The sequence below is a fragment of the Centruroides sculpturatus genome, unplaced genomic scaffold (assembly GCF_000671375.1).
Source record: "Centruroides sculpturatus isolate CEXI.00-Female unplaced genomic scaffold, Cexi_2.0 scaffold1744, whole genome shotgun sequence".
In the NCBI taxonomy this organism is placed as follows: domain Eukaryota; kingdom Metazoa; phylum Arthropoda; class Arachnida; order Scorpiones; family Buthidae; genus Centruroides; species Centruroides sculpturatus.
Genome location: NW_019385960.1, coordinates 1,733 through 27,936, shown reverse-complemented (window position 1 = coordinate 27,936; position 26,204 = coordinate 1,733). Strand labels below are relative to the sequence as shown.

At 33.9% G+C, this 26,204-nt stretch overlaps 1 protein-coding gene and 1 pseudogene across 1 annotated transcript; one reads left to right on the top strand and one right to left on the bottom strand.

The window, feature by feature from the left end:
• Positions 1-5,610: 5,610 nt before the first annotated feature.
• Positions 5,611-15,548, bottom strand: LOC111612812 (annotated as a pseudogene).
• Positions 15,549-15,795: 247 nt separating this feature from the next.
• Positions 15,796-18,785, top strand: LOC111612815. The gene is made up of 4 exons (XM_023354070.1): positions 15,796-16,086; positions 16,161-16,247; positions 16,329-16,694; positions 17,547-18,785. Exons 1-4 carry the CDS (start codon positions 15,825-15,827, stop codon positions 18,776-18,778), a joined length of 1,947 nt encoding a protein of 648 aa, XP_023209838.1. The 5' UTR covers positions 15,796-15,824; the 3' UTR covers positions 18,779-18,785.
• Positions 18,786-26,204: the final 7,419 nt, after the last annotated feature.

Here is a 26,204-nt window from a genome sequence, read left to right as displayed (position 1 = left end):
TGAAGCGCCTTCAAAAAATGTACTGTACTATTTTCCTTCAAAATGTACAGTACTAGTTCTATGAATACTTTGTTTACGTGCCTTTATTATTTTTATTTGAGATTCGTCGATTGGCATAACATTTCTACCTTTAACTGAATCTTTCGCAATAACTTCATTCGAATCAGATGCGGAACGTTCATTTGTCCATTTGATGATGGAAACGTAGAGAATAAAAGAATATATATCTAACCATTTTAAATCTGTAAGAAATGGTCGAGTTCAGAAAATCGAATAATTAGTTAAACAGGGTGACAAAATTAATATTTGATTAGTCAATTTCGAACAGTTGCTGAAGAATAGAGACAAGCATTCGTTCCATGGATCGTTGCGAAGATTTTCAATGGTTATTTTCTCTAACGAATTAAAAACATTTACCGATTCATCTTTTGAATCGTTCTTGAAATATAAATGGCGTATATAAAATAGCTTGAGAAGGCGAATATTTTGACAGTAACGTCCAATTAAATAGATGTTCACGTATTGAAAATTGTTCACCTTCAGTTCTCCCACGTGCTTTCCTGATAAACATAACAGCTGAACAATTCCTTCTTCGAATGTAAACTCTTTGTTACTTTTATCAATAGTCATCGACTTAAGTTGTGAAAGTTTCCTGTTCTTTAGTTGGGAAAAGAAATAAATTTGTTAGATATAACGGATTTCCGAAATTTTCTTGTACGTAAAGATATAACATAGCTAATTCGTATTTTTCCTACATTTATCTGCATTATTAGAGAGGTTGCGGCCGACGTTTTCAATGCGAAAACGTGTACGTCGAACGTTCTGCGCCGCATTCCTGTAAGCGTAGAAGTTTGACAATGGCGTTTGGAACGTCGAGCATGATTCCACTGACTTTACAAATGCCATTGTCAAACGTCTAAGCTTACAGGAAGGCGGCGCTGAACGTCCGACCTACACGTTTTCGCGTTGAAAACGTCTGCCGCAACCTCTCTATTGGAAGAAATTCTAAGACGTACGAAAGTCCCTTTGATGCCACAACTGTGTCGATTACTTTTAAAAGTTTGAGATATTGCGATGAGTTTTTTCTCATTTGTCGGCTTGATGGTACAAGAAACGAAGGCCCTTATATGTAGTGTAGCAAAATGATAACTTTAAACTTTGTAGCAGAGAACAATGTCTTCCAATAACTTCAATTACAGTGTGTATATAATCACTGCACATTGTATTCTAAGCGTGGATAATGGGTATAATGTTTTCCGAATTTTTTTATTCACGTGTCTAACAACTGAATAGAGACTGGTTTTCCATATAAGACCTTGGTGGAGCATCTTTTCTCGGCAGACAGCACATATATATCGTTGCATTAATAATTTAAACTGTGAATCCAATACTAATTTATTGAATTAGATCATTTATTTATAAACTCTTAATTTAATAGAAAGTATTCAAGTATATATAAAACACAATTTTAGCTCAAGACGAAAGACGCTATCCTGGTCGCTATGGAAATCTGCAAGCAAATTTTATACCAAGTAATTAGACAAATAATAATCGATCAACGTGTTGCCAGTATCTNGCACACCTTTTACAACCTCGAGACTAAGATTTTATTCGGGAGTTACCGTTTACAATTTAGTAATTTAAAAAAAATCCTTGGATACATTTATTTTTGTTACAAAATGTTACCTTTACAGATATAATAGTGTGTCAAGCTCTGCACACTGTAGAAAAATCTAGAAATGCAGTTTGTATATTGTAATCATATTAGTAGTTGCCAGAAAGCTCTATAAAGTAGAGAAAAATCTGTAAATTGAAAACTATAAACATAAATTTAAATTTCTCAAAAAATAAATTAATTAAAAAATATCAAAAGTCGCTACTTTTGTCTGAGGTCTCCGCTACCTCACTACGTCACTCTAAAAGTCGCCACAGTTGGGAACACTGGTGAGCACATATCTATGGTCTAAGTAAGGCGAAATGTAATCGTCGAACCGCGCTGTAGAAAGGCGAAAAAATGTAAAATTTAAAAATATAATTTCTTGTTAACAGCAGTTTGGGTCCCCCTTCCAAGTGGGCCCTGTGCGGGTGGACCTGTTGCACCTGCCTAGTTACGGCTCTGTTTATCAATGTTCCATATTGTAAAGGACGTGAGGGTCAAGGAATTTGTATAAAGTTAACCAGAGAAAGTCATTGATTTTAAAACAAAAATGTGGGTAGGAACCCTAAAAATACTTTTTTTTAAAAAAAAAACTGGTTTTAGCTCATCATTGGTCAAGCGGTCTTCGTACCCTGAACACTACGAGTTCGGTCGTGAGTTCGCGCCTCGCTCAGACAGGCTTGTCACGTGGAGTTTTCCGGGTTTTCTCCACGTCTGTAAAGCTTAGTTCACACTGAGCGAATAGCGAAAGCGAATGCGAAAAGCGATTTTTATTCATTTAGCGAAATTGACCCTACAACCAAAAGCGAGAAGTGATTGCGAATTTTAAGCAGCCAATCATTTGCAAGCAAGCGAAAACGTCATCTCGAAAAACAAAAATAGTTGATTCCAATATTCTGTTGCTAACCAGATTTGTTTACTAACCATTGAGTAAAAAAAATACTTCGAAAAGAAAACGATGTTGGGTAAAAGATATTTAAAAAAACCGTGAATTACATGGTTACCATGCTAATTTGGTGCGAGAGATGAGACTGAATGAGAAAGGGAGTTTTTTTTTTTTTTAAGATAGGATCGTTTATACTAATTTTTATTTTCTTTAGTAAGAAAATATATGTATAACAAAAAATTTATTATAACACTTTTTAGGTTATTTAGACTGACGAAAGAGTCATTCGATGAATTGCTCTGTAGGGCCATTAATACGCAAAAAAGATTCGAATTTTCGTAAAGCCATATCTTCGAGAGAAGTCACATTAAAGTAAGGAATTTTGAGTTTATTAAGCGATATTTACTATTGATCGATTGAAATAAAACATTATTTGTGATTTTATATCGATAAGCAAGCAAGCATACTTTCCACTGATATAGTTCTAGTTTGTTTAAATTTTAATTTTTGCCACCAATATAAGTTTAAAATAACTTTATCCATTGATTCAGAGAATAATTTTTACGATTAGATATAAGATATAGGATTCCTCATTTCATTTTTTAATTCATAAAAAATCGTTTAAAGGTGGATTTAAATATAAGGTTGATATTCAAAACTTATATGTTTATAGTTATATTTTAAATCAAATAAGACTTAATTTGGATATCTCGTTTTATATCCATATTGAAAATTTTTATATACAGTAGAGCGTCGATTTTCCGAAAGTCAATCATCCGAAAGAATTCCAGTCAGCAAATTTAAATTTTCGCCAGTGCTGTGGCGCTTCAATCTTTGGCTATGTCTTGGGCTACTCAAATATTTTACGTTTTTGATACTAAATTAACATCTGAAGTATAATTTTTTTATTATTTTTATATTTTTCAATATATTAATTTTGTTTGTACAAAATAAAAATAATTTTTAACGATACAATAGTCTTTGTTAGGCTTAACATCGACGAAAATTCAACGCGAAGCGACACGCAATGGAGAAAAATTTCGACATCGGATACGTTAAACTATTTTTTCGTGCGTAAATCAGTTATCCGGACAACCCCAGTCCCCAATTGATTCGGAAAATCGACGCTCTACTGTATTTAAATAAGGAAATACAATAATAAATTATAAATGCCAGTGATAAATGATTTGTTTTATAATTTTAGGTATTTAGCAAGTTGAAATTATCAAATTTTTCAAGCTTTTGGATTTCGAATGGGTAGATGAACAGTTTGTACTATTATTAAAAAAACTTGCGAAGCTATTTGGCTTGTATTGGCAAAGGAATATGTAAAGTTTCCGAGCAGAGAGGGATTTGCCAATCTTGCTATGGAATTTGAAGAAAGATGGATTTTTCCTCATTGTGTTGGTGCTATAGATGGGAAACATATACAAATGGTTTGCCCTCCAAATACAGGCTTTTTATATTATAATTATAAAGGAAACTTTAGTAAAGTTCCCCTAGCTGTAAGCTATGCCAAATTTAGATTTATATATGTCGATATAGGAGGATTTGGTAGAAGAAGCGATGGAGGTATATTTTCCCATTCGAGTCTTGGCAGATCGCTGGAAACAGGAAAATTGGAGTGGCCACAATCGTTACCAATAAGTGGAATGCCTAGTGATCTACCATATTTTATGGTTGATGACGAGGCATTTCCATTATAAACTTATTTACTTCGACCATACCCTGGCAGACAATTAACAACAACAACAAAAAAATATATTTAACTACAGACTTCAGCCGAGCTAGACGTGTTATAGAAAATACATTTGGTATTCTTTCTGTGCATTGGAAAATTCTATGCAGATGCATTGAATCTTCTCCAGAAACTGTTGATAGTTTGGGGTTCGATCCTTTATGCGAATCGCTCGATGTTGATGAGAATACGTCCAGTCGGAATTAATATCCCTTTCTTTATTTACGAATATATACAGTGTAAGGTCGCCGACTTTAGGGGGCAATACGTTAATTGCGCGTCAGGAAAACCTAGGGTCAAACGTATGTGGGTGGTGGCGGTAGGAGACAAAGATGACCAGTGTTTTACACGAAAACCGTTTATTAGAACTCCTCTTCGGAGAGAAGCGGCTGAGAATCTCTCCTTTGTCCTTGAGATTCGGGGGTTTTATAAGATTTTCCCCGAATCTCACCCTTTTGATTGGTCCCGTTCGCCCTCTCTCTTATCCCGATTGGTCATTCCTTTGTTTCTAGGCGAAACTTGAGACCGATCCGGGTCGGGAAAAGGTCGGAGAGGTGATGACGGGGCTTTTAATGTTCGCGCTCCTATTTTTCTCTGTTATGGCCCTTCTCTCGGACATCTTTGAACTTAAATGGTCCATCAGATGTTCTTGTGGCCATTTATCTCCTACCGCGTTCGGACTTAACAGATGTCCCTTTTGTTTTTAGACCCCCTTTTTCTCAATTGCCCGACACTTGTTCGCATCTCGACAAAGCTCTTTCTCTCTGTCGACATTCCCCCCTGTTTATCATCGCGTCGCGTTTGTTTTACAATTCGAAAAAGTTTTCGTCCCATCTGGGTTCTGTCATTAACACACCCTCTTGACCCAATTCTATCTTCGAAACTCTCTGACGTAAAAGTTTCGTAATTAGTCGTAATTTCGACGCGCTTTTACGACCCTCACATACAGTAATGTACAATACAATGTATTTACAGCCTAACATCGATCGTAGGTTAAAGTTGTTTGTGGCCGTCAGCCATGATATGTTATATTTTCTTATATTTTTTTTGTTATATTAGTGTTAGACTTTCCTTTCTCTTTGTCTAAAACCATCTAGAACTTTCTTTTCCCTAAACCTTCCTATAATTTTCTTTGTCTGAACCCTTTTTGCCCTTGGGGGGATTACCCTTTTCGAAGAAATAAAGAACAAAGGAGAAGGGAGTGAGGCCCGGAGGCAAAAACAGAAAGAAAGAATATCAGATTGAAGGGAGATCTCGAGTAGGCAGGAGCGAACAGAGAGGTGCTCCTACAAGTGAAGTGATCTGAGACAAAGCAAACAGAGAGAAAAGAAAAAGGAAGGACTGCAGACGAAAAGTCTACAAGTGAGAGGTGATAAAAGACGACTCAATCCGGAAGACGAAGATTGTAGACGAAAGGTCTACAAAATAAGAAGTGACCTAAGAACAAAAAGTGCAGAGACAGAGAGAGAGATCATCGAGGGGAGGCCTCTTAGTCCGAAGTGTTCTCCAACCAAGGGCTCACCGAACCTAAACCCGGGTATTTCTACTTCTTTCCTAGTCTATCTCTATATTCTATATTCTTTCTTCTTTAGTCATAAGTTAGTGTAAGTTAGTGTAAGTTAGATTAAGTAATTTTGGTCCTCTTCAGGTTTTTGTCGCGTGAGTAATAGACAACTGTTTTCGAGGTGTACCATTGAGCACCGGTATACGCATAAGATTCAAAAAATTGTAAAGTTGGGATCAAATAAACGAACCTGTTCAGTGAGAAAAATAATACTTTGTGTCATGAGACTTATTTTGTACCATTTCGCTCGCGGGATCGCGTACTTCTCACTCTGAACACCACATGTTTGTGCTGACCGCTTGTTCTAACGTCCGTTTCCAGTAGCTGTTGGTCGGAAAGTGGGTGACCAGTTCAAAGTTCCCTTTTTTCCTTTTCTTGCGCCCTCTATCGTTCGAATCGGCACGTTGCCGACGGGCGCCACAATAGTATCATAAAACCTTGTGTGTCTGCATAATTTTGTGATGACAAAAGAATGTAAAGTTAATACAGACATGAAATATTATTGTGCCCCCATTTTACTGATAAAGAGACTGCTGGTGGAACTATTATAGAAGGACAGTGGAGAAAGGAGATAGGAAGTGAATCATCATCTCTTCTTCAAAGACCATGTCAACAGCATAATTATTCACAATGCGCAAGAGACATTACAGAGGAATTTCCTACTTATTTTCAAAAAAATAATATTTTACCATGGCAATTAGATTACGTAAATCGTATCGAATAACAAATGTATAATAAAATGTAAAAATCAGAAATAAAATAATTTTTAAATATCAGAATGTTTTATTTGCAAAATGTTATTATGTACAGTACAACATGATTATGTATACAATAAATTATGTAAAACGTTATAAAAGAACATTTATAAATGTTCTTTTGTAATGTTTTACATAACTTAAAACGAGTCTCTGCTCGCTTTTGTGGAGAAAGGTTTCTTAATCTGTCAGCGAAACTGACACAATGGGTGCGTATACTTTTAGCTCCAATCTCGCCCCTAGCGCGCTCAGCCTGTATACTTTTTGTTAGCTACCAACGAGCACGGAGTATACTTTTCGCACCCGTGACATCATTGCTAGCATTCCTAGTGCACTCCGCGTGCCCGGAGAATTTACAACGAGCTTGGTGTTAGTTCAAATAATGTGCGTCCATGTACGGCGTTACTGTTTCTTTACCGGACAGAAAAGAAGTTCAACTACGCGTTAATGAAGTCGTTTGTCGTCAGATGATGGAAGGTAAGTAAAAAGAGATTCCTAAAAGTGTATAATTTTATATCATAAATCCTATTTCAATAACAGAGGCTTCATTACAGATGTAAATTATGCCAGAGAATTGGCTTTGACGACTCTTTCCACTGCTTCAGTTGGACCGAGTATCCTTGCTGGTAAGTCAAATTTTTGATTTCAAATGAAATTGTTGAAAGGATAAACCGATAAACTAAGATCACGATGTAATTAGCGCCGATTGTTAAATTTTAGAATTTTTAATTAATTAATCTGTTATAATAAGGGCTACATATGCTAAATATTTTCTATCTTTTATAGAGGAACCCTGTGGCTTCCAGTGGCCCAAAGCCAGGACCATTCAATTAATTTTGTTATACAATGAACACAGGGAGAAGTTTGAATTACCCCAATATACAAATATTCAGGTTGTAGCCTACTGCTTGTCAAATTATAACATTGTACCTGTGAACCTTTCATAAATAATTTCTAACAACCTTCTTTAATATTATAGATATGAAGGATAATTTCAAATAAATTAAACAAGGAGGAGTTTTCAGTCACTCCAGCCCAGGTTGACACCAAATGGCGAGGACTGAAAAAAAAAAAAAAACATTTAAAAAATCAAACTCCACAATTCCCAATCCGGTAAAAACCAGAAACATTGGGAATTTTATTCTTTAATGGACGATGCCATTGGGAGACGACCAGATATTTTCTCTGTTGCTACTTGTAGCAACACAGATGAAGTGAGAGTAAATTCACACTCAAGTTCCACTCCCATGTCATCCCCGTCTCCTGTTGCCTGCACATCATCATCCGCAACCAGTTCTCGTAAGAGAAAAAGAGAAAGCAGCGAGTTGGTGAAAGCTTTAAATGATATAAGAGAAATACAGGAGAGGAGGGAGGAAAGGAAGAAACAGCGTGAAAAGCTCCATGAAGTGCTAAATAAAATTTTAGAAAAATTATAAATAAAGTTCTTTTTATATTGAAAACAAAAAGATTTTATTTCATATGAAGTAAACAAAAACTCATTTTTAATATTCTTGATGTAATCTTTATTTCATAAACTTTTGGATATACCTTAATTACTTAATATTTGATATATATATATACATACAAAAAGTTATACAGTGGGTGTTCAAACAACAAACACCTCATATAAACACGAAGTGATATAAAATAATGAATTCATTATTTAAAAAATAAATGCTAAAAATGTATTAATGTCATTAAATTAATGCTGTATTCGCCTTGCAAAAAGAGTGTTAGCTAAATTATTACGCTTATTTTGTGCCTCTCTTCTTGCTTGGACATTTTCAATTACTACTGGCACTCCAACTAATCTTTCCTCTTCAATATTAGTTTCATCTTTTAAGACAGAAAAGTTGTGGAGAATGCATTCTGCCATAATGAGCATCACCATTAAGTCCAATCAATGCATATTGAGAAGTTTGAAGCGTCTGAACCGACCAAAATACAACTCAAATACTCTTTCAATTGAGCTTCTGCATTTGGAAAGCTTAGTATCGAAGTACAACTGAATTTCAGTTAAATGGCCATTGTCTCAATATGGTGTTAACAAGTATTTGTTTAAGGGATAGGCTGCATCACCAAGGAGGTGAGTGTCTTTCGGAAATCCTACACCTTCATCAATTCTCTTAGATAAAGTGAATCGACGATAGACACAGGCATTGTGAACCGATCCCGCCTCTCCTACGTAACAATCCGTGAATAGCAACTTCTCGTTGCATACAGCCTGGAGGATGATTGAATAAAATTGTTTCCTATTATGATAGGATGAATGGTCATTCCTGGGGACTTTAATAGCCATATGTTTACCATCTACAACTCCAATCACTCCAGGAAAACCAAACCGTTTCATATAATATTCACTTGTTTTAAATGCTTTTTCTTGGTTTGGCCAAGAAAGTATGCCTTCTATTTTATTTAAGTCCAGAAGTGCAGACAAAAATTCATGCAGTATTTTCCGAGCCGTTCATCTGCATACATTAAATCAATCCTCAGCTAACCTGAAAATGAAAATGCGTGTTAAGTTGCTACATAGTATTGTATATACATATATATTGATAATCTGTATATACTGTAATGCAATATATTAACAGCATTACACAGTCTGTTAATTAATTATAGCCACACTTAGGTTAAGTTAGGAATTTAAGAGAAATGATTTCATTTGTATATGCAAATTATTTTACAGATTTTTGAAAATTTCAAAATTAATCATTATATTAATAATTTAACAACAAAAATATATTTTTTGGTTTCCCAAAAGTATAGGTAATAAAACAAAATTGCAAAATTTGAAGCATAAGAAACTTATAATTATAAAAATAAATGGCATCACACAGCACTTTTACTTTGTTGTCAAGTAGTAATTTAAATACTGAATCAAAACTTTCCAAAATTCCACATGGAAAAGATTTTAGTATGGAAGAAATTACATGAATATGGAAATTAAAAGCAGAAGGCTGTAGTTTCAAGGAAATTGCAGTTTAAATGAACAGATTTACTCTGAAATTTATAAAATTTTGGAGAAACATCACTAATACCTTCTAAACATTGATCAGGAAAGTCCAAAATCATATGTCAAAGTGGTAGTGATAGAACTGTGCATCTTGCATCACAACAGAATAAATTAGCTTGTCAAATTTTCTGTGAAAATGGATTAAAAATATCAAAAAGCACTGTTTGTCAAAGAATTTCAGCAGCTGCAAATGTGAAATTTGATACCCTGATAAAAAAATCATCAGTAACAAAATTGGCAAGAATGCAAGAATAGACCAAAGATCACATGCTGTGAAATGACTGATAGCTCTCAGTCCTTTACAGTAATGAAAAGAAATTTAATTTGTATGGTCTAATTACTGGCATGGTATAAGGAAAGACGAGTGCAGTTTTTCAGCAGTGAACAAGGTGGTGGTTCTGTTATGGTGTGGGGCTGCTTTGAATTTAATGGTTTATCAAATTTAGGGATTTTAACTGATAGACAAACATCTAAAAATTATGAAGTCTTAAAGTAATTTATTACCTATTGGAGAAGAACGTAAGAGGGACAAACTGTAATTTTATGCAAACAGAGTATTTAATCTTAGTTGTACCATTTTTAGCTTCTGTATGTGTAAATTTACTTTTAAAATATAAAAATATGGTGTGGTTATATTTAATTGACACAAAAAGATCAAGAATTTACAAAATTTATGATGTTAAAAATTGTTAAATTCTGTTTTACAGTATAAAAAAGTTATGTTTAAAGTATCATTTAAGAATTCTTTATAGTTTTCTTTTAATTCAAAAAATATATACATTTTGAATCTCAATTAACGATATAGATCTGTACTTTACATGAACGGAGCTTGATTCAATAACAAGTAGAGACTGCAAAATATTTTTTTCTCCACCGTCAATGGGCATTGTCCTCTTGAATTCTGTTTAAGTAAGGGTGCTAATTTTGACATTAAAATGTCCACAGTTGTTCTATTTAATTGAAAATGTTCTTGAAAATCCTTTGATCGGTATCTTGTCACGGTGTACCCAACATACCCTTTTACTTTCTCAAATGACTTGCTATTCTCACCACTAGATGAATTCGCCTCAGCTTCTACTGCAGATATTGCACATTCTAGCAACAGATCATCATCTTCAGACTACGAATCTAATGACTGCAGTTGAGAAATTATAGCTACAGCCGCTGATACTAAACCGGAAGCCACCATTACTGTGTATACTTTTACCAGCGGGCTAGTATGATGTCAGGCAGTGCTAGGTGTCAGCTCGGCGAGCTTGGAAGCTAGCAAAAAGTAAACGCACCCAATAATGATACAGCTCGTCCTCTTTTTGCTGTTTGTTCACCATTGTCTCTGTCAGATGAATTAAAGTATGCACATTATCTTCCTTATTTTTTCCAATGCTTTGGTAGCAAAGATTGTTCCGTAGACGACGACGATGTGCAAGGAACTGTACATCTTTTGAAGTATCCCTAAAAATTATAAATGAAACTGAAATATATATGTATATAGGCTCTACATAGTAGATGAAAAAACTAAACTACAAATAATAAAATTAAAACATGAATGTAGACTTAAGAATACAAATATAAACTAAAGGAAAAATATTTGATGTATGTAAGAGCATTTAACATTATTATTAAATAACTTGAGATAAGAAATGATTAATTTACTAACAACATATAAACCATATACTAACTTTTGAATAGAACATAACAATATATTACATTGAAAAAGTGAAAATTCGGACTTCCTGGATAAGACACCTGGACAGGATACATCTCTTCCAAATCTTCCCTTTGTATGTCATCATTTAATGAAAGATTGCTACAATTACTAATAAAATAAAAAAAAATTATATAAGTGAAGTTTTATCTAGATTATTTTTCAACTTTAAAAAAATTTGTTTTTAACTATGACTTTTTATTGTCTTATATCACCATTCGGTACTTGTGAATCTTTATCCCAGATGGTGGCGCCGCCCTGGCGACCAACATTTCAACTAGTACTTGTATCCCCTCGAAACAAATTAACTCGGCCAGTTGACCTTTCAACAGACACGTGTTTTCCAAACCTTTGTGAGAAAGAAAAAAATGTCTTCATTATACGATTTGCCACGCACCGAAGAAGAATCTGTATTATTTTTTCAAGAAAAAGGTATTTTACCTAGTGCTCGAATATGTAAAAATGGGCATGAAATGAAATTAAATATATCTAAAGGCGTTTGGAGATGCACCATAAGTAGCTGTGATGTAATGATAAGCATCCGTTCTAATAATTGGTTTAGCGGATCACGGATACCATTTTTAACGGCGGTAAGATTTATTTACCATTGGACGGAGGAAGTTACGTCTATAAAGTGGTGTCGAAAACATCTAAATATTTGCAACAAAACAACTATAGACTGGAATAGTTTTTTGAGGGAGGTATGTTTTTTACATTTGTTGAAACAACCGAACAGGCGGTCCTGGAAAAATCGTGGAAATTGACGAAACGCTTTTCACAAGGCGAAAAAGCAACGCTGGAAGGGTTCTTCCACAACAGTGGATATTCGGCAGAATATGCCGAGAAACTGGTGATTGTTTTCTCGTTCCAGTTCCTAATAGAGAATCAACCACACTAATGACAAAAATCGTGGAGCACATTGAACAAGAATCAACAATTTATTCTGACTGTTGGCGAGCTTACAGGACGGATGAATTAGAAAGAGCAGGTTACAGTCATTTTACTGTAAACCATAAATATAATTTCGTTGATTCAACAACGGGTGTACACTCAAAACATTGAAAGACTGTGGGGCTCCGCTAAGTGGCGCAACAAAAAACAACGAGGCACGGCTCGCCATCATCTGGAGTCTTACCTTGCAGAGTTTATGTGGAAAAAGTCATTGGGACAAGGAAATGCTTTTGAAAACATATTAAAAGCAATCGCGGAAATATGGCAGCCGCAAACTATATGCCAGTAATATGGAATTATGTAAACAGCTATGTAGACATGTAATATACTTTAAAATAAACGATAATTTAAACTAATTTAATTGTTTGTTAACTTTTTCTTAAAATTATTGCAAAGTTTTAATTAACAACGTTAAAATAACAAAACTAAGTTGATAACACGTGTGTTGGTAGGTTAGCCAGCCGAGTTAATTTGTTTCGAGGGGATACAGGTACTAGTTGAGATGTTGGTCGCCAGGGCGGCGCCACCATCTGGGATAAAGATTCACAAGTACCCACCATTCATTATAATATTTAATAATATATTTCTGTTACATACTGTGAAAATTGTTCATCCTGTCTATTGAATATATTCGTTAGAAGGTGCATTTGTGGAAACCATTTCCATTTACAATTGTGGAGGTCGTCCACGCCAGTACCACATCTAGTTTTTTCATCTATAATTTTTATTTTCTTTCCTGTAAATATCTACAAGATTCTTCCATTTTTACTTTACTTCTTCAATTCAAAATAATAACAACAGAAAACAAAATTCCATGTTAAAATATTTATAAATAATAATCATTTAAAATTAACAGCATTGTTTCTTAATACTTGATAAAATACAATTAAGCTTTTACAAGACATTCATTCAATATACAGTGATATTTTGCCATTCTGTACTTTGTATGGGTATTTTTGTTTTTAATGATTTATGTATGCTAGGTTTGTAAACTTATTGTTAAATCTGTCTTAAATTCTACTTAAAAGGTTTTTTTAAGTGTATTCTTGAAGGACTGCAGCTGATTAATTTAATTTACAAATTATTATTACAAAAAGCCACCCCTCAATATTTGATAATCATATTTGTTATTATTAACTATCACCTATTAAATATTTTTAGAATGTTTTATTATATAAATCTATTTCTATCAAAATATTGCCTAAACTCTTTGGTATTCAAGTTATTGATATTTTTTTTCATATCATTAAATATAAATTGAGTCATATTTAGCAAGTTTTATATGTTTAAAGCCCAAAAATTCTTATTAATAACCTAAATCATTTATTTACATAAGAAATAATATACAAATGCACGTGCTTCAAAGTTGACTGTTCATTTTACACCGAATTAGGCCTATCTTATGCAAACTTTACTTACCTGTCAAATTAATTTCCTCGGCAATCAACTTCCACCGATTTTCCTTCAAATCGACGTCTTTGTATCTGTGAAAGTATATGGTTTTCTTCTTTAATGAAGACTCGTGGAACCAAAGTACAAAAAAGGAAAACTTTAATTAAGGCTAGAAACAATTACAGGCTTCTTTAAGATGCCAGTGCTAATTTCATGTCCCAACAGTTAGAAACAATCAGATTCGCAAACAAGGTTACACAAACAAAATCCCGAATTATAGTATGCGGCATAAAGAACCATTATTAAAATTCATCGCGAGAAAATCGAAAACTATCTTAAACGCTAATAACAAATAAGACTTAAAACTAATATTAAACTAAAATAAGAAAATAGGGGATAGGTTTTAGCGATGGAGCTAAAATCCGTCGAGGCGTTTCGATAGAATAGATCCGAATTTTATCCTACCTCGTGTGATAGTAGTTCCGATCTCGCCCACGTGTTCCACGTCCTTTGTTCGTTGGACAAGATTAATGAGGAGACTGATTCCTTGGAAATACCATATTTTATTTCCCCACGACTACGGGCTATTTACAAAGGCCTAAGTTGAATAACTGTACAATTCGTCGTCGAAGCTGACTCCGAAAGATTGGCGTAACAAAAGCGAAGGTCGGCATACGAAAGCGTCTCTCCAGATTGGTGTCCGAGGACCAAGTGAGGTCAGAGGGGAAAGGTCAAGCGGTGGCGCCCTCTGCCCTACAAGGTAAAGGAAAGTTAGAAATCAGAAAAGGGGTACCCAATGCTAGTCTGTGAGGCCTTCGAAGATGGTTTTTTTTTTTTTGCAATATCCTTAATGAGGGTCTTATGAAAAGTTGGAAGGATCTCCCTTTTTTCCTTCGAGTGACACGACTGTCAGCGGTTACGATGCGAAGATTCGTTTTTAATTTCTGTGAGTCTATCACGGATATTTCTTTGTCCATCTCTGAGACTCTCTCTTTGTCTCACGTACGCTGCCAAATCACACCTGAAGCTCCACTCACCTTCTTCCTCACTCGAGTCCGAATGGCCGCGTTTTTTTTATGCAGCACTCGAGAAGCACTTTACAGCGAACACTCTGAAAATGTTTGTAAATGCTGCACTGCAATGTAGCGAACCGTTTTTAAACATTTGCTGCAAGGGATCGCTGCAGCGAAGATAAAGCAGCTTTGAACTACGTGCGGCTAGAGATCCAGATGGCACAACGCGCTGATTGGTCAGCTGAATGACGTCAACCCACTGAAATAGGAAATGCTGGTCAATTAGCCTAGACCTCATGTTGTTGTGAGAGGGAACAGTTATTTGTAAATTGCTTTTTCACTTGTGAGTTTTCTTTTCAGATATAAATTTAAATAAGTGTGCATTGGAAATGTTTCCTTGCAACATTTGTGACAAAGAGTACAAGGCAAAGAAAAGCTTAATTAGACATCAATGTCTTTTACACAATGTTGTGACATGTCAATTAGGAAAAAATTTGCCATGTCCATTTTCTGTAAGTGAAGAATGTTTGAACCTGGCATGTGTCTCAATTAAAAGTTTAAGACAGCACTGTATTGAAAAACACAGCTATAAAGAATGTGAAGAACACCTAACGTTTAATGATATGTCAGGTAAGTTTTAACTGTTAAACCATAATTTTAGTGTTTTTAAAGTAGTTCTCAGTATAGCTGATTCTTAAATTAATGGTATATCTGAAACATGTCATGTTAAAAGTGTATTTAAATTAACAGATAAAGTTTTGTAGTACGACAAATATTAAGATTAAACACTGTATAACAATGAATAGAATACTAGTTTTTGGGTAGAAGTTACGTTTAGTTAATTTATATCTGATATTTAGTTTTTAGCTGGTTTGGATTTTTATAAGTTGTGTTTTATGTGTAGTTGCAAGACTTAGTGTAAATAACTGTTCTTACTTGTTTTCCTAAAAGTAAACTTTTTGTGGAGTGTCTTTGTTTAATTGGAAGAAATAAACAGCTTATTGTAATTGCTATTATTAAGTTACAAAAAAGAAATGTATAAAAGTTATTCATCTGAGAAACTAATTAATATTGTACTTTTTCTCACTAGAATTTTTTGTCTGGAAAGATAAAGAAGAGAAGTTGCTAAAATCATCTTTTATATCATGTAATGGTCCAACAACACTTTCTGATGGCAGAATTAAAAAAAATCTATACATGTCATTGCTCAGGAAATTATGTTCCAAAAGGATGTGGGAAACGTCAAATAAAATCACAGGGATCTTGCAAAAGTGGAAAGATACGTCTTGCTTCTATTGAGGTGTTTATTAGATCAAATTCAATAGTAGTTAAATACCATAAAAACCACTGTGGACACAATCTCAGTCTTGCACACATCCATTTGTCTGATAGTGAAAAAGCAGTTATTGCAGGTAAAGTGTATTTTACTGGTTGATTTGGAAAAAGTAATAAATTATTAATTATCAATACTTTACTTTTTANATAGTAGTTAAATACCATAAAAACCACTGTGGACACAATCTCAGTCTTGCACACATCCATTTGTCTGATAGTGAAAAAGCAGTTATTGCAGGTAAAGTGTATTTTACTGGTTGATTTGGAAAAAGTAATAAATTATTAATTATCAATACTTTACTTTTTAGGAAAACTTGCTAATGGTGTGTCACCCTGCAGAGAATCTTAGATGATATTCGTGATTCTGCAAGTAATGAACTTACCCGCATTCATCTTGTGACAAGAAAAGATTTGCAAAATATCAAGTTTGCATACAACATTCAGGAAAAGAAGAAATATCATCCTGAAGATAAGATCAGTGTGCAGCTATGGGTGGATAAAATGAAAACATTAGAACAGTCTCCAGTTTTATATTTTAAACAGCAAGGGTGTAAAGTACTATATTTTATCTTATCGCTCTACAACAATTCTTGTACCGGAAAGAGCCGTTACCTAACGGGTACTTTACGCGGATTTGTGTTTATTGTTGCCAGGCCTGGACTGTTTGTGTGCACCGGAGTAAATTAAGGACCAATTTAGTAAAAAACCAATAAAAATGTTTAATCAAGTTCGATAAATAACTATGTACAATATTTACAACAAATCAACAAATTTATTCAAATAAAATCAATCAACAGTCAACCCGACAAAACTCAATCTCAATCTAACTTAAAACTATTTCCCTTGGAATTCCGACAAAATCAATCCTTAACTTAGGTACAAAATATCTTATAACTACAAATCCTAACCGTCACCTCAATTATACTAGGAACCTTTTTCTCAACTCAAGACTTTGTCTATCCTCGATCCACAAATTGAATACTTCAATCGCCTTGGACTATTTTCCTATTGGACACCTCTCGTTCACTGCTACTAAGCACACCAACGCTTGTTCTTTGCAGGAGCTCACTTCTCCTGTCTTCACTTGAGGTACGCTTTTTATAGTCTGAGGTGACGTCACAATTTCTAAGTGTGACACTCCCCTCATTTACATACTTACATGTAACATTCACTTTTCTCTTGTTTATCTGGTAGCTTAATTCCCAACAATACTTTGTTAACCTTGTAGATTATTTTGTTTAACAATTATCGGGATGTTTCCTTCTTTTTAAGGTTTAACAAGTTCCTAAGTTTGTGGGGTTCCCCCTCTTCAGTGCGGACTTACTATCTGCTGCTCGGGCGTGCACATGAGTGCAAATGTTAGCTATGGCGTTTTCTTTTCTTCGTCAGTGAGTTGGTTTTATCTTCTCTTTTTTAACTTTCTAAGGTGACGGGTGAGGAAACCTTCGTCCTAACTAAACATAAGCCCCAAACAAAAATATAATAAAAGCAAAATAAAAGTAACTAAAAATAATGCTCGGACTTGGTTCCTTACAAGGGGAAGTTGATGCTCAACAGAAACTTGGCAAAGAAGATTTTATTTTGATAATCATGTTACCAATACAACAAGAATTATTAAAGATGCTAGGACAGCAGATGATCTGTGTGGACTTCACTCATGGCACTACTGCATATGATTTTTATGTTAGTACTATATTAACAGTTGATGAATTTGGAAGTGGTCTACCATGTGCATACTGCTTAAGCAATCGAATAGACACAACCACGTATTCTTTGTTTTTTGCTGCTGTCAGAGAAAAGCTTGGAAAACTGGAAACCATTGTTTTTATGTCTGATGATGCATCTGCAATTTACAATGCATGGAAAGATATTATGGTTCCAGCTACACATCAGTTATTGTGCACATGGCATGTAGATAGTGCCTGGCGTAAAAAAGTTATCTCATCTTTCCCTGATAAGGTTACACAAGCACTTATATACAAGATGCTACGAGTTCTTCTTGAAGAACCAAATCCAGAAAAATTTGAAAATCTGATAAAGGAATTCATTCAATCATTAAACAAAAAAGAAACTGAAGAATTTCAAAAGTATTTTGTTCATACTTATGCTTCCCATTTTAAAGTGTGGGCATACTGTTATAGAAAGGGTCTTGGCATAAACACAAACATGTATTTGGAGGCCATGCATAGAGTTTTAAAACATTGTTATTTGGAAGGTAAAGTGAACAAGAGGGTGGACCATTGTATTGATGTGTTGTTAAAGATGACTCGTGACAAATTGTTTGAACGCATCATAAAGATGTGCAAGGGGACTATTTCACACAGGCAAGCAAAAATACATAAAAGTTACAAAGAAAGTGAAGCAATAGCATTTTGTGATATTACCAACGTCATTGACAGTATACAATGGCAAGTAAAATCACAAAGCATAACAAATTGTATATATGTGGTGGAAAAAAAAAATGAGAACATTGAAGATCATACTAGATGCAAGTTGTTATGTAACATATGCAATGTGTGCGTGCATATGTATTCATGTACATGTCTGGATTACGAAGTGAGTTTAAACATGTGTAAGCACATCCATGCAGTAATCAAAACAGAAAAAGAAACCTCTAACAGGAATGCAGCAAATGAATTATCTTGTGACATTTTGGCTGATGATCCAAATACACTTTTTAAGAGTGTAGAAAATTACCGTGTATGCATAAGTAAGGAAACTAAAACTATTGATCAATCATCTGAATATTGTGAATTGGAAAAAACTTAAATGCAGTTCATGCAATAGTGAAAAAAAGAAAATTGGATGAAATACAAATATGTGAGATTGGTTGAGAAAAATTTTAGTGGAATCCTCATTTAACAATAATTCAGGCACTACCTGCAACAATATACCTGCAAATAAAAATTACAAATTGCAAAAAAATATTACAAAGCAAACTAGATACAAATCAACTAAACAAAAATCCAAGAAGAGAGATTCAGGATATTCTATGAAAAAACCTAGTGAAGCACAAAAGGAAAACATTCAGAAAATGATGCAGAATAAAGGAGAAAGTGTTTTAGAAATCCATACTGATAATGATCATGTATACTAGCACATTTACATTTTGTTTGTATTTACAGATAGTAAATCCAATTGAATGTTTTCAATTTAATATCATATTTGATTTTTATTTTATCAAGTAGATTGAGTGAAAAGTTCTACCATCTATAAATGATATTTGTATTAATATCAATTTGTTTTAAATAAAGATAATTCTGCAAAATCTATTAAAATATTTCATAATAAATCTTGAAACTTGAAAAGTAATGAAAAGAAAGCTGATTATACTGAAGAAATTGCTCATTAAGTAATTTACAAGTTTATTTTGGTGTAAGGAAAATGAATTACTGTAAATAGAATGACTATTGCATGCAGGATTAATTAAATATCTTGCATACTTTACTGTAAATGGAATGACTTGTGAGTCAAAGATTAGAATATACTGTATGCTTTAATGGCATTACATAAACAATTTTCATTTTTGTCAAAGAAAAATGTATTTCAAATTAAACGTATTGTATCTTGTCATTAGTTCCTAATACAATAGTATTTTTTATGTACAATCATGGAAGTATTACTGTTTTACTATAAGGTCTTCCATTTATACTGTCTACATTTGTAACTAGCAGCATGCTCCAATGGCATTAGCTTCTACCAGAATACAATAGCATAATAAAAGTATATAAATAAAAATAGTCATTTCACCTAAAAGTGGATAAAAAGCACTAATCTTTAATTTGTTATAATTTCACTAGCTCAATTGTATGTATCGACTTAATGTTTATCACATTAATTGAACATTTTGCAATAAATTTAAGATTTTAATGTTGAGACATTTAAACATCAAGAAGTAACTTTTTATCTGTTTTGTATTTTTTAAGCTTTTTTGTACATTTACTTTAAAAATAAAATAATCAACACATTTATTAGTGATTAAGGTTGGAGAAATACTAACATTTTGACTTGAATGATGGGCCATCTTCAACTGTATTACTTCATTACGTTAACTATACAACCAGTGTAACTTTATACTAAAGTCAANCAACAAATATAAATTAAGTTTTTTTAACATTATTTATTAGACAGTATTTTTAACCTTACAGAAACTTGTATTTAATGTTTTATATATATATATTACAACAGAATATGCTAAGTGGTAATGCAGATTAGTTAACAATTTAATATATATTTTCACCTAAACATAATTCATACTTTTTAATGCATAATTGTTAAAACGTTTAAAATAATAAGTTATTTTTTCTACAAATTCTCTAATCCATTGGTTTGCTTTTCAAATCAAATCCTGTGGAAACTTAAATATAGACACTAAATATATACAGTATTTTTCTACGCAACCAGGTATACTGCACATACAAGGCATCTAGAAATAGTTATTCATTAGTATGAAAAATAAAATTATTCATTAGTATGGGTAAATAAAAAGGATTAAAAAAATAGTTTACTATGAAAACATTACAGTACAAATGTAACACACTTTTTCCTGACACATATTGATAAACAATTTCCACGATGAAATGTATGGAAATTCTTATTTAAAACATATATAACTATCATATTCAAAGGAATTTAAATACTTACAGTATTATTGATTGTTAAATAATTTATACAAGAATTCTATACTTTTAATTTGAAAAATGGTCATACAAATTTGATTAAACATATTTACAGATATATCTATTATGGAACTGGATACAGGAAATTTCTGTAAATTTGAAAAGTATTGTTTCTTAACACAGATTTCGAACTGACATTCAAAAGCACAAACTGTCAATTCTAACTATAACATTACTCTTATCAGATTTTTTTTTAATCTATGGAGAATATTCTTTATTTAAAATTGTTCAACAACTTTTACATTTAAACTTTATAATTTGTTAAGCAAGATTTGTGAAAATTTCTCTTTCAGAGGTATACAAAACTTAGTTAATTTTATTGTTTCATCTAACTATATTAAATGCATGTCACAAATTCAAAGAATATTCTGACTTATCTTAATTATAAATTTCATCCTTTCTCGATGTTTTTATGAATAATATCTGTAACAAAGTACTGTATGAATTTTCTGTTATTTATTATCTGTGCACGTAAATTTAAAATACTAATCCCACTATTAAAATGATCTATTGTGTATGATTTGGTTTAGAGGTACATAAAGATCAAGTATGAAGTTAAAATTCGTTCAAAAAAAATAAATAATCGTAGTAATTTATTTAAGTAAAAGTAAACCATTTTAAAATTATTCCTATAAATTAAAGTGTGAGACCCGAAAGGCCCTGGGTCTAATTTAATAATTTTTATTAATAATGGTAAAATATCGACACAAAATATTACTTCATTTTTGTGAAAAAATACTGTTTTAACATGGAAAAAAACCAGATAACAGATGCTACTTCCTTTCACANTAGTGTGAGACCCGAAAGGCCCTGGGTCTAATTTAATAATTTTTATTAATAATGGTAAAATATCGACACAAAATATTACTTCATTTTTGTGAAAAAATACTGTTTTAACATGGAAAAAAACCAGATAACAGATGCTACTTCCTTTCACAGAAGAGAACATCCTCTGACTTTCCCTTATCTGGTTAAAAATCTCACTCAGATGGGAACTATCGACCCCTCTTTAATTCCCCTTTCATCCGCTCACATGAACGAAGTTCAAGCAGATGATTGGAAGAAAATCTTGAGATATAAGGGAATTTAGTCCGAATTCGAGGAGTTCTTCGACAGATCCGAAGCGTCAAACTCCATACGTTTTTCCTCCTGATGACCAACGCCCTTAAACGAGTCCCATAGACTAAGTCCCGAGTCTGAACTTAGTAAAGATAATTTTATATTTGTGCACATATCGATCTCCCAATGAAGAAGTACATGAACTCTATCTACAAGGTGTCCCTTACCTACGGGGATACGATAGTAAAGCTTGTAGATTACTCTACACTGCTGTAATAGAACCGATGATCACTTATGGCTGTGAGATCTGGGGGGAATCGGTTCCAAAAACTCACATTAAAAGGAAACTCCTTTCTGCTCAACGCATGTCTGCAATATCGATAACAAAATCATATAGGACAGCTCCTACCGACGCCATCCTCACAATAGCAAATCTTCTTCCAATCGATCTTATAATCACTGAAAAGGTATGGCATTTTCTACAATTAAAACTATCATCGGGTAACATCAACAGTGAAACATTTTATAGAGATACGGAGAAAATAGGAGTCAGAGAAGAAGCAAAGACCATAGCTGATTACATTCACAATTTTAAACTGGATAATGAACCACAGGAACATGCATTTCACCCAAGTTTTTCGATAGATGAACTCTTCAATATGAATGACAGCACAATACCAAACGGGTATTGCATTTTTACGGACGGGTCAAAGTCAGAAACAGGAGTGGGCAGTTCAATTGTAGTGAAAAATAACGACAAAAACATCTATCAAGCCAGATTCAAACTAGAGAACCATTGCACAGCAAATCAAGCGGAATCATTTGCAATATTTAGGGCTCTTAAATGGATTAATGAAAACAGACAGAAATATAACATCACCAGGGTCACGATTCTCAGTGACAGTAGAGTGGCACTACTTCAGATTAAAAAGTTGAACATCAAACTGGTTGTGGTAAGGGAAAGCATCAACATTCTTAAACAACTTAAACGGAAAATAACTATTAATCTAAATTGGATAAAAGGACATGCAAACATACAAGGAAACGAAAGGGCGGACCTTCTGGCCCGCACTGCCACCAAAGGAACAAACATCTGCTATTATAACTACACTCCTGTCACCTGGTTAAAAAAGAAAATTAGGGAACACATCTGGTATAGATGGCAGAAAAGGTGGGATGAGGGTACCACAGGCAGAATAACACATGACTACATTCCAGATGTACAACACCGAAATGAAAACAGATTTTTCTTGCCTAACTTCAACACTACACAACTGTTGACAGGACATGGCAACTTCAGAAATTACCTAAAAAGGTTTCTGAAGAAGACAGACGGTATATGTCAATGTCTCTTACAGGAAGCAGACACACCAGAACACATCATTTATCTTTGTCCAAACTTCAGGAATCAAAGGAAAACATTAATAGACAGGGTTAACGAAGAAAACGAACTTTGGCCATGCCAACTTAAAAGCTTTATTAATAATAAGAAATTATATAAAGCATTCAATGACTTTGCTAAAAGCATCAACATACTTAACTGATCTTCTCCTTCTAGGACACTTTAAGTGCATGGACAGAAGTATCACATCATACTCACAAAGGTGTCAACGGTATCTATGTTAATATAGGACTTTCCGATCCACAAGCTGCCAAACAGGACATTTGTTTTGTGGACTATGAATGGGTTGTTCATATGTACAGGTATCATGCAACCCACAAGTTGTGGGTATGCTTCTTTGTGCACGGCACCATTGTCTTCAATGTTCATACGTTTATTTGTAGCTATCATTGTTGTTATCATTGTATATATTTGCTATTTTGTACATTGTTAATTTATTTTTAATAAATGCGGTGCAGACGCCATGGGAACCCATGGAACACAACTTTCCTTTTACCTTTCCTATCCATCTTTTCACTTCACCTTCACCTAAACCCTCCTCAAACTTTACACCTTCTTTCCACTTCCTACTTCTGGGCTATACCAAAGAGTGAGGCCCACTAAACTACAAGATGTCCCTTACCTACAGAGAGGAAGACGAACGACAACTAACCAGGTCGTATGGTTTATAATAATTTTGTGAGCTCTCTCTCTCGATCGCGCATCAGTATAGAATAAGTCTTAGACTATATCTCGTGTGGCTTAATTGTCTTATTGATATCCCTCGTTCGTTGTAATTTGTTTTCGTTTTGTTTTGAATTATTAAATTTACTCTTGTTAAATTTACTTAAATGTCTCTTAAATTGATTCCGAATCAGATCTCATACGCGTGTTAATCCTCGTATAATAAGTGTGATTAACTGGTGTCACGGAATCCTGACGAGCATCTGAACTTCGCCGTTCGGATCATATAGCAGTAATCGCTCTCCTATGAAATATTTAAGATCAGATTTAGTGATCTGCATCCTAGAGAACTAGTCCTACCGACTGGTGCCGATTAAGTGTTACACGAGTACTACCTACTCCGTAACCCCAGCTACTCTCACGAGTACTACCTACTCCGTAACCCCGGCTACTCTCACAGTGGTTTTCAGGAGTGGGGTTCGAAACTACAAAAAAAAAAACCCCCTAATAGACTCTCACAAGTGGTGTAGATCTGATTCGAAAAGAGAGACAACTAGTTGATAATTTGAAATAAGATAAATTTTAAGTTACTCATAAGATAGATATAAGTTGGGATGGAGAGAGATAGAGAAGAACCTCTGCGAGCGACGTTAGCTGGTAATCAAATAACGTTAGGCGGATTAGGTGGAATGATTCCCCTCTTACCGGTCTTCTCAGGGGACGCGAAAGGTCCAAAAGTATCCGAATTTTTCGATACGTTAGCGGATGTGACTAGAGTAGCAGCATGGTCGAAGGCACAGATGCTGGCTGTTGCTAAATTAAAATTGACAGGCATTGCCCGGGAATTCGTCCGGAAGGACAGGAGGATTAAGGACAGAGGATTATGAGGAATTCAAAAAAATAATGATAGAGCGTTTTGAGAAGGTCCCATAGCCTTATAGAATCCAGAAGTTCTACGCATGCGTCCAGGCCAGAGATGAGGACGTACAGACGTTCGCCGTACGACTCCAGGCTTTAGCCGAGGAGGTTGAGATTGAACACGAGGGCGCGAACGATGCCGAGATAGAGGTGATCAGAAGGGTTAAGGAAAAAGAATTGGACGAGAGGTTGAGGGTTCAATTTGTGAATGGGATCGACATACGGATAAGAAAAAGGATTATGTCCAGAGAACCCAAAACATTTGACCAGGTTCTAAAAATAGCAATAAATGAGGAGAATATCGAGCTCCTCACTTCTCATCCTAGAGGTCTGTTAAAAGTAATAAAAGAAGAGGAAGAATCAGCAAGTAATAAAGGAGGAAATTTAAGGGAAACTGAATCTGATCCCGAAAGACAAATGAAAGAAGTAGTTAAGGCTATAGGAGACTTAAGAAATCAATTTAATACTTTTATAAAACAATCGCAAGAGGAGAAAAATAGGAATAGAGAACGAAGCGCACAATACTTCCGGCCAACGGAGCGAACTTTTGATGGAGATCGGCAACCAACTTCCGACTTCCGCAGAGCCAGAGCTCGTGCTCTGACATATAGAAATAATCCCCGTTCAAATTTTATTAATAGGAATAGAGACGAGTCGTATATGAATAATCAAGATAATTGGAGAGGTGCAATAAATAATATAGAAGGAACCCGGAGACTATATACGAGAAATTGTAAGGGGAGCAACTTCTGGAGGGGAAAGATAAATGCTGCGAAAACAGGAAATAAGCCTATTAATATATTTAATAACCCTATTGTCGGGACAAGTTAAAAAGGGCGATGATAAGAAAGAAAAAGAAGAAATTAAGGAAATCGAAGAGTTTAAAAGTAAAATACCGATAGCTGTGTTTAACAGGCACAAGAACTATCCGACAATAAACATAGAGAAAATCATGAGGTATAAACAAGTGCGGAAAACCCAAAACCGATAACAATAGGAAATAATTAAATCGGAAGTCACTTGTAAATCAGTATAGAAGGTTTGGATTATCGCTCACTTCATCAAATTACATCCTTTCAAGATATAAGATATTTGAGTAGCAGTTTAAATAGACTATAAGGAATTTACGAAAACTTGAACTCACCTCTCAAGCTAATAGTATATCCTTAATTTAAATCATCTATAAGGAATATAATGCATTTAGAAGGAAGTGGAACTATACAGAGCGAAAACGGAAGAATCTAAAGACTCGTTTCGCACATTTTTAAGTGAATACCTCCAAACACTCGAAAAATCGCATCCCTAGAGAATTAGAAAAATATTACTTCCCACATTAGTAGATCAAGTTCTTCCTAAAGAAATATCGAAAGTGTTGGTGACTCGTGAAGTTGATTTAGAAATAATGATAAATAGTACTAAGTGAGGTAATTAATTAATTAAAAGATAGAGTTATTTCGTGAATTATATAAGAGAA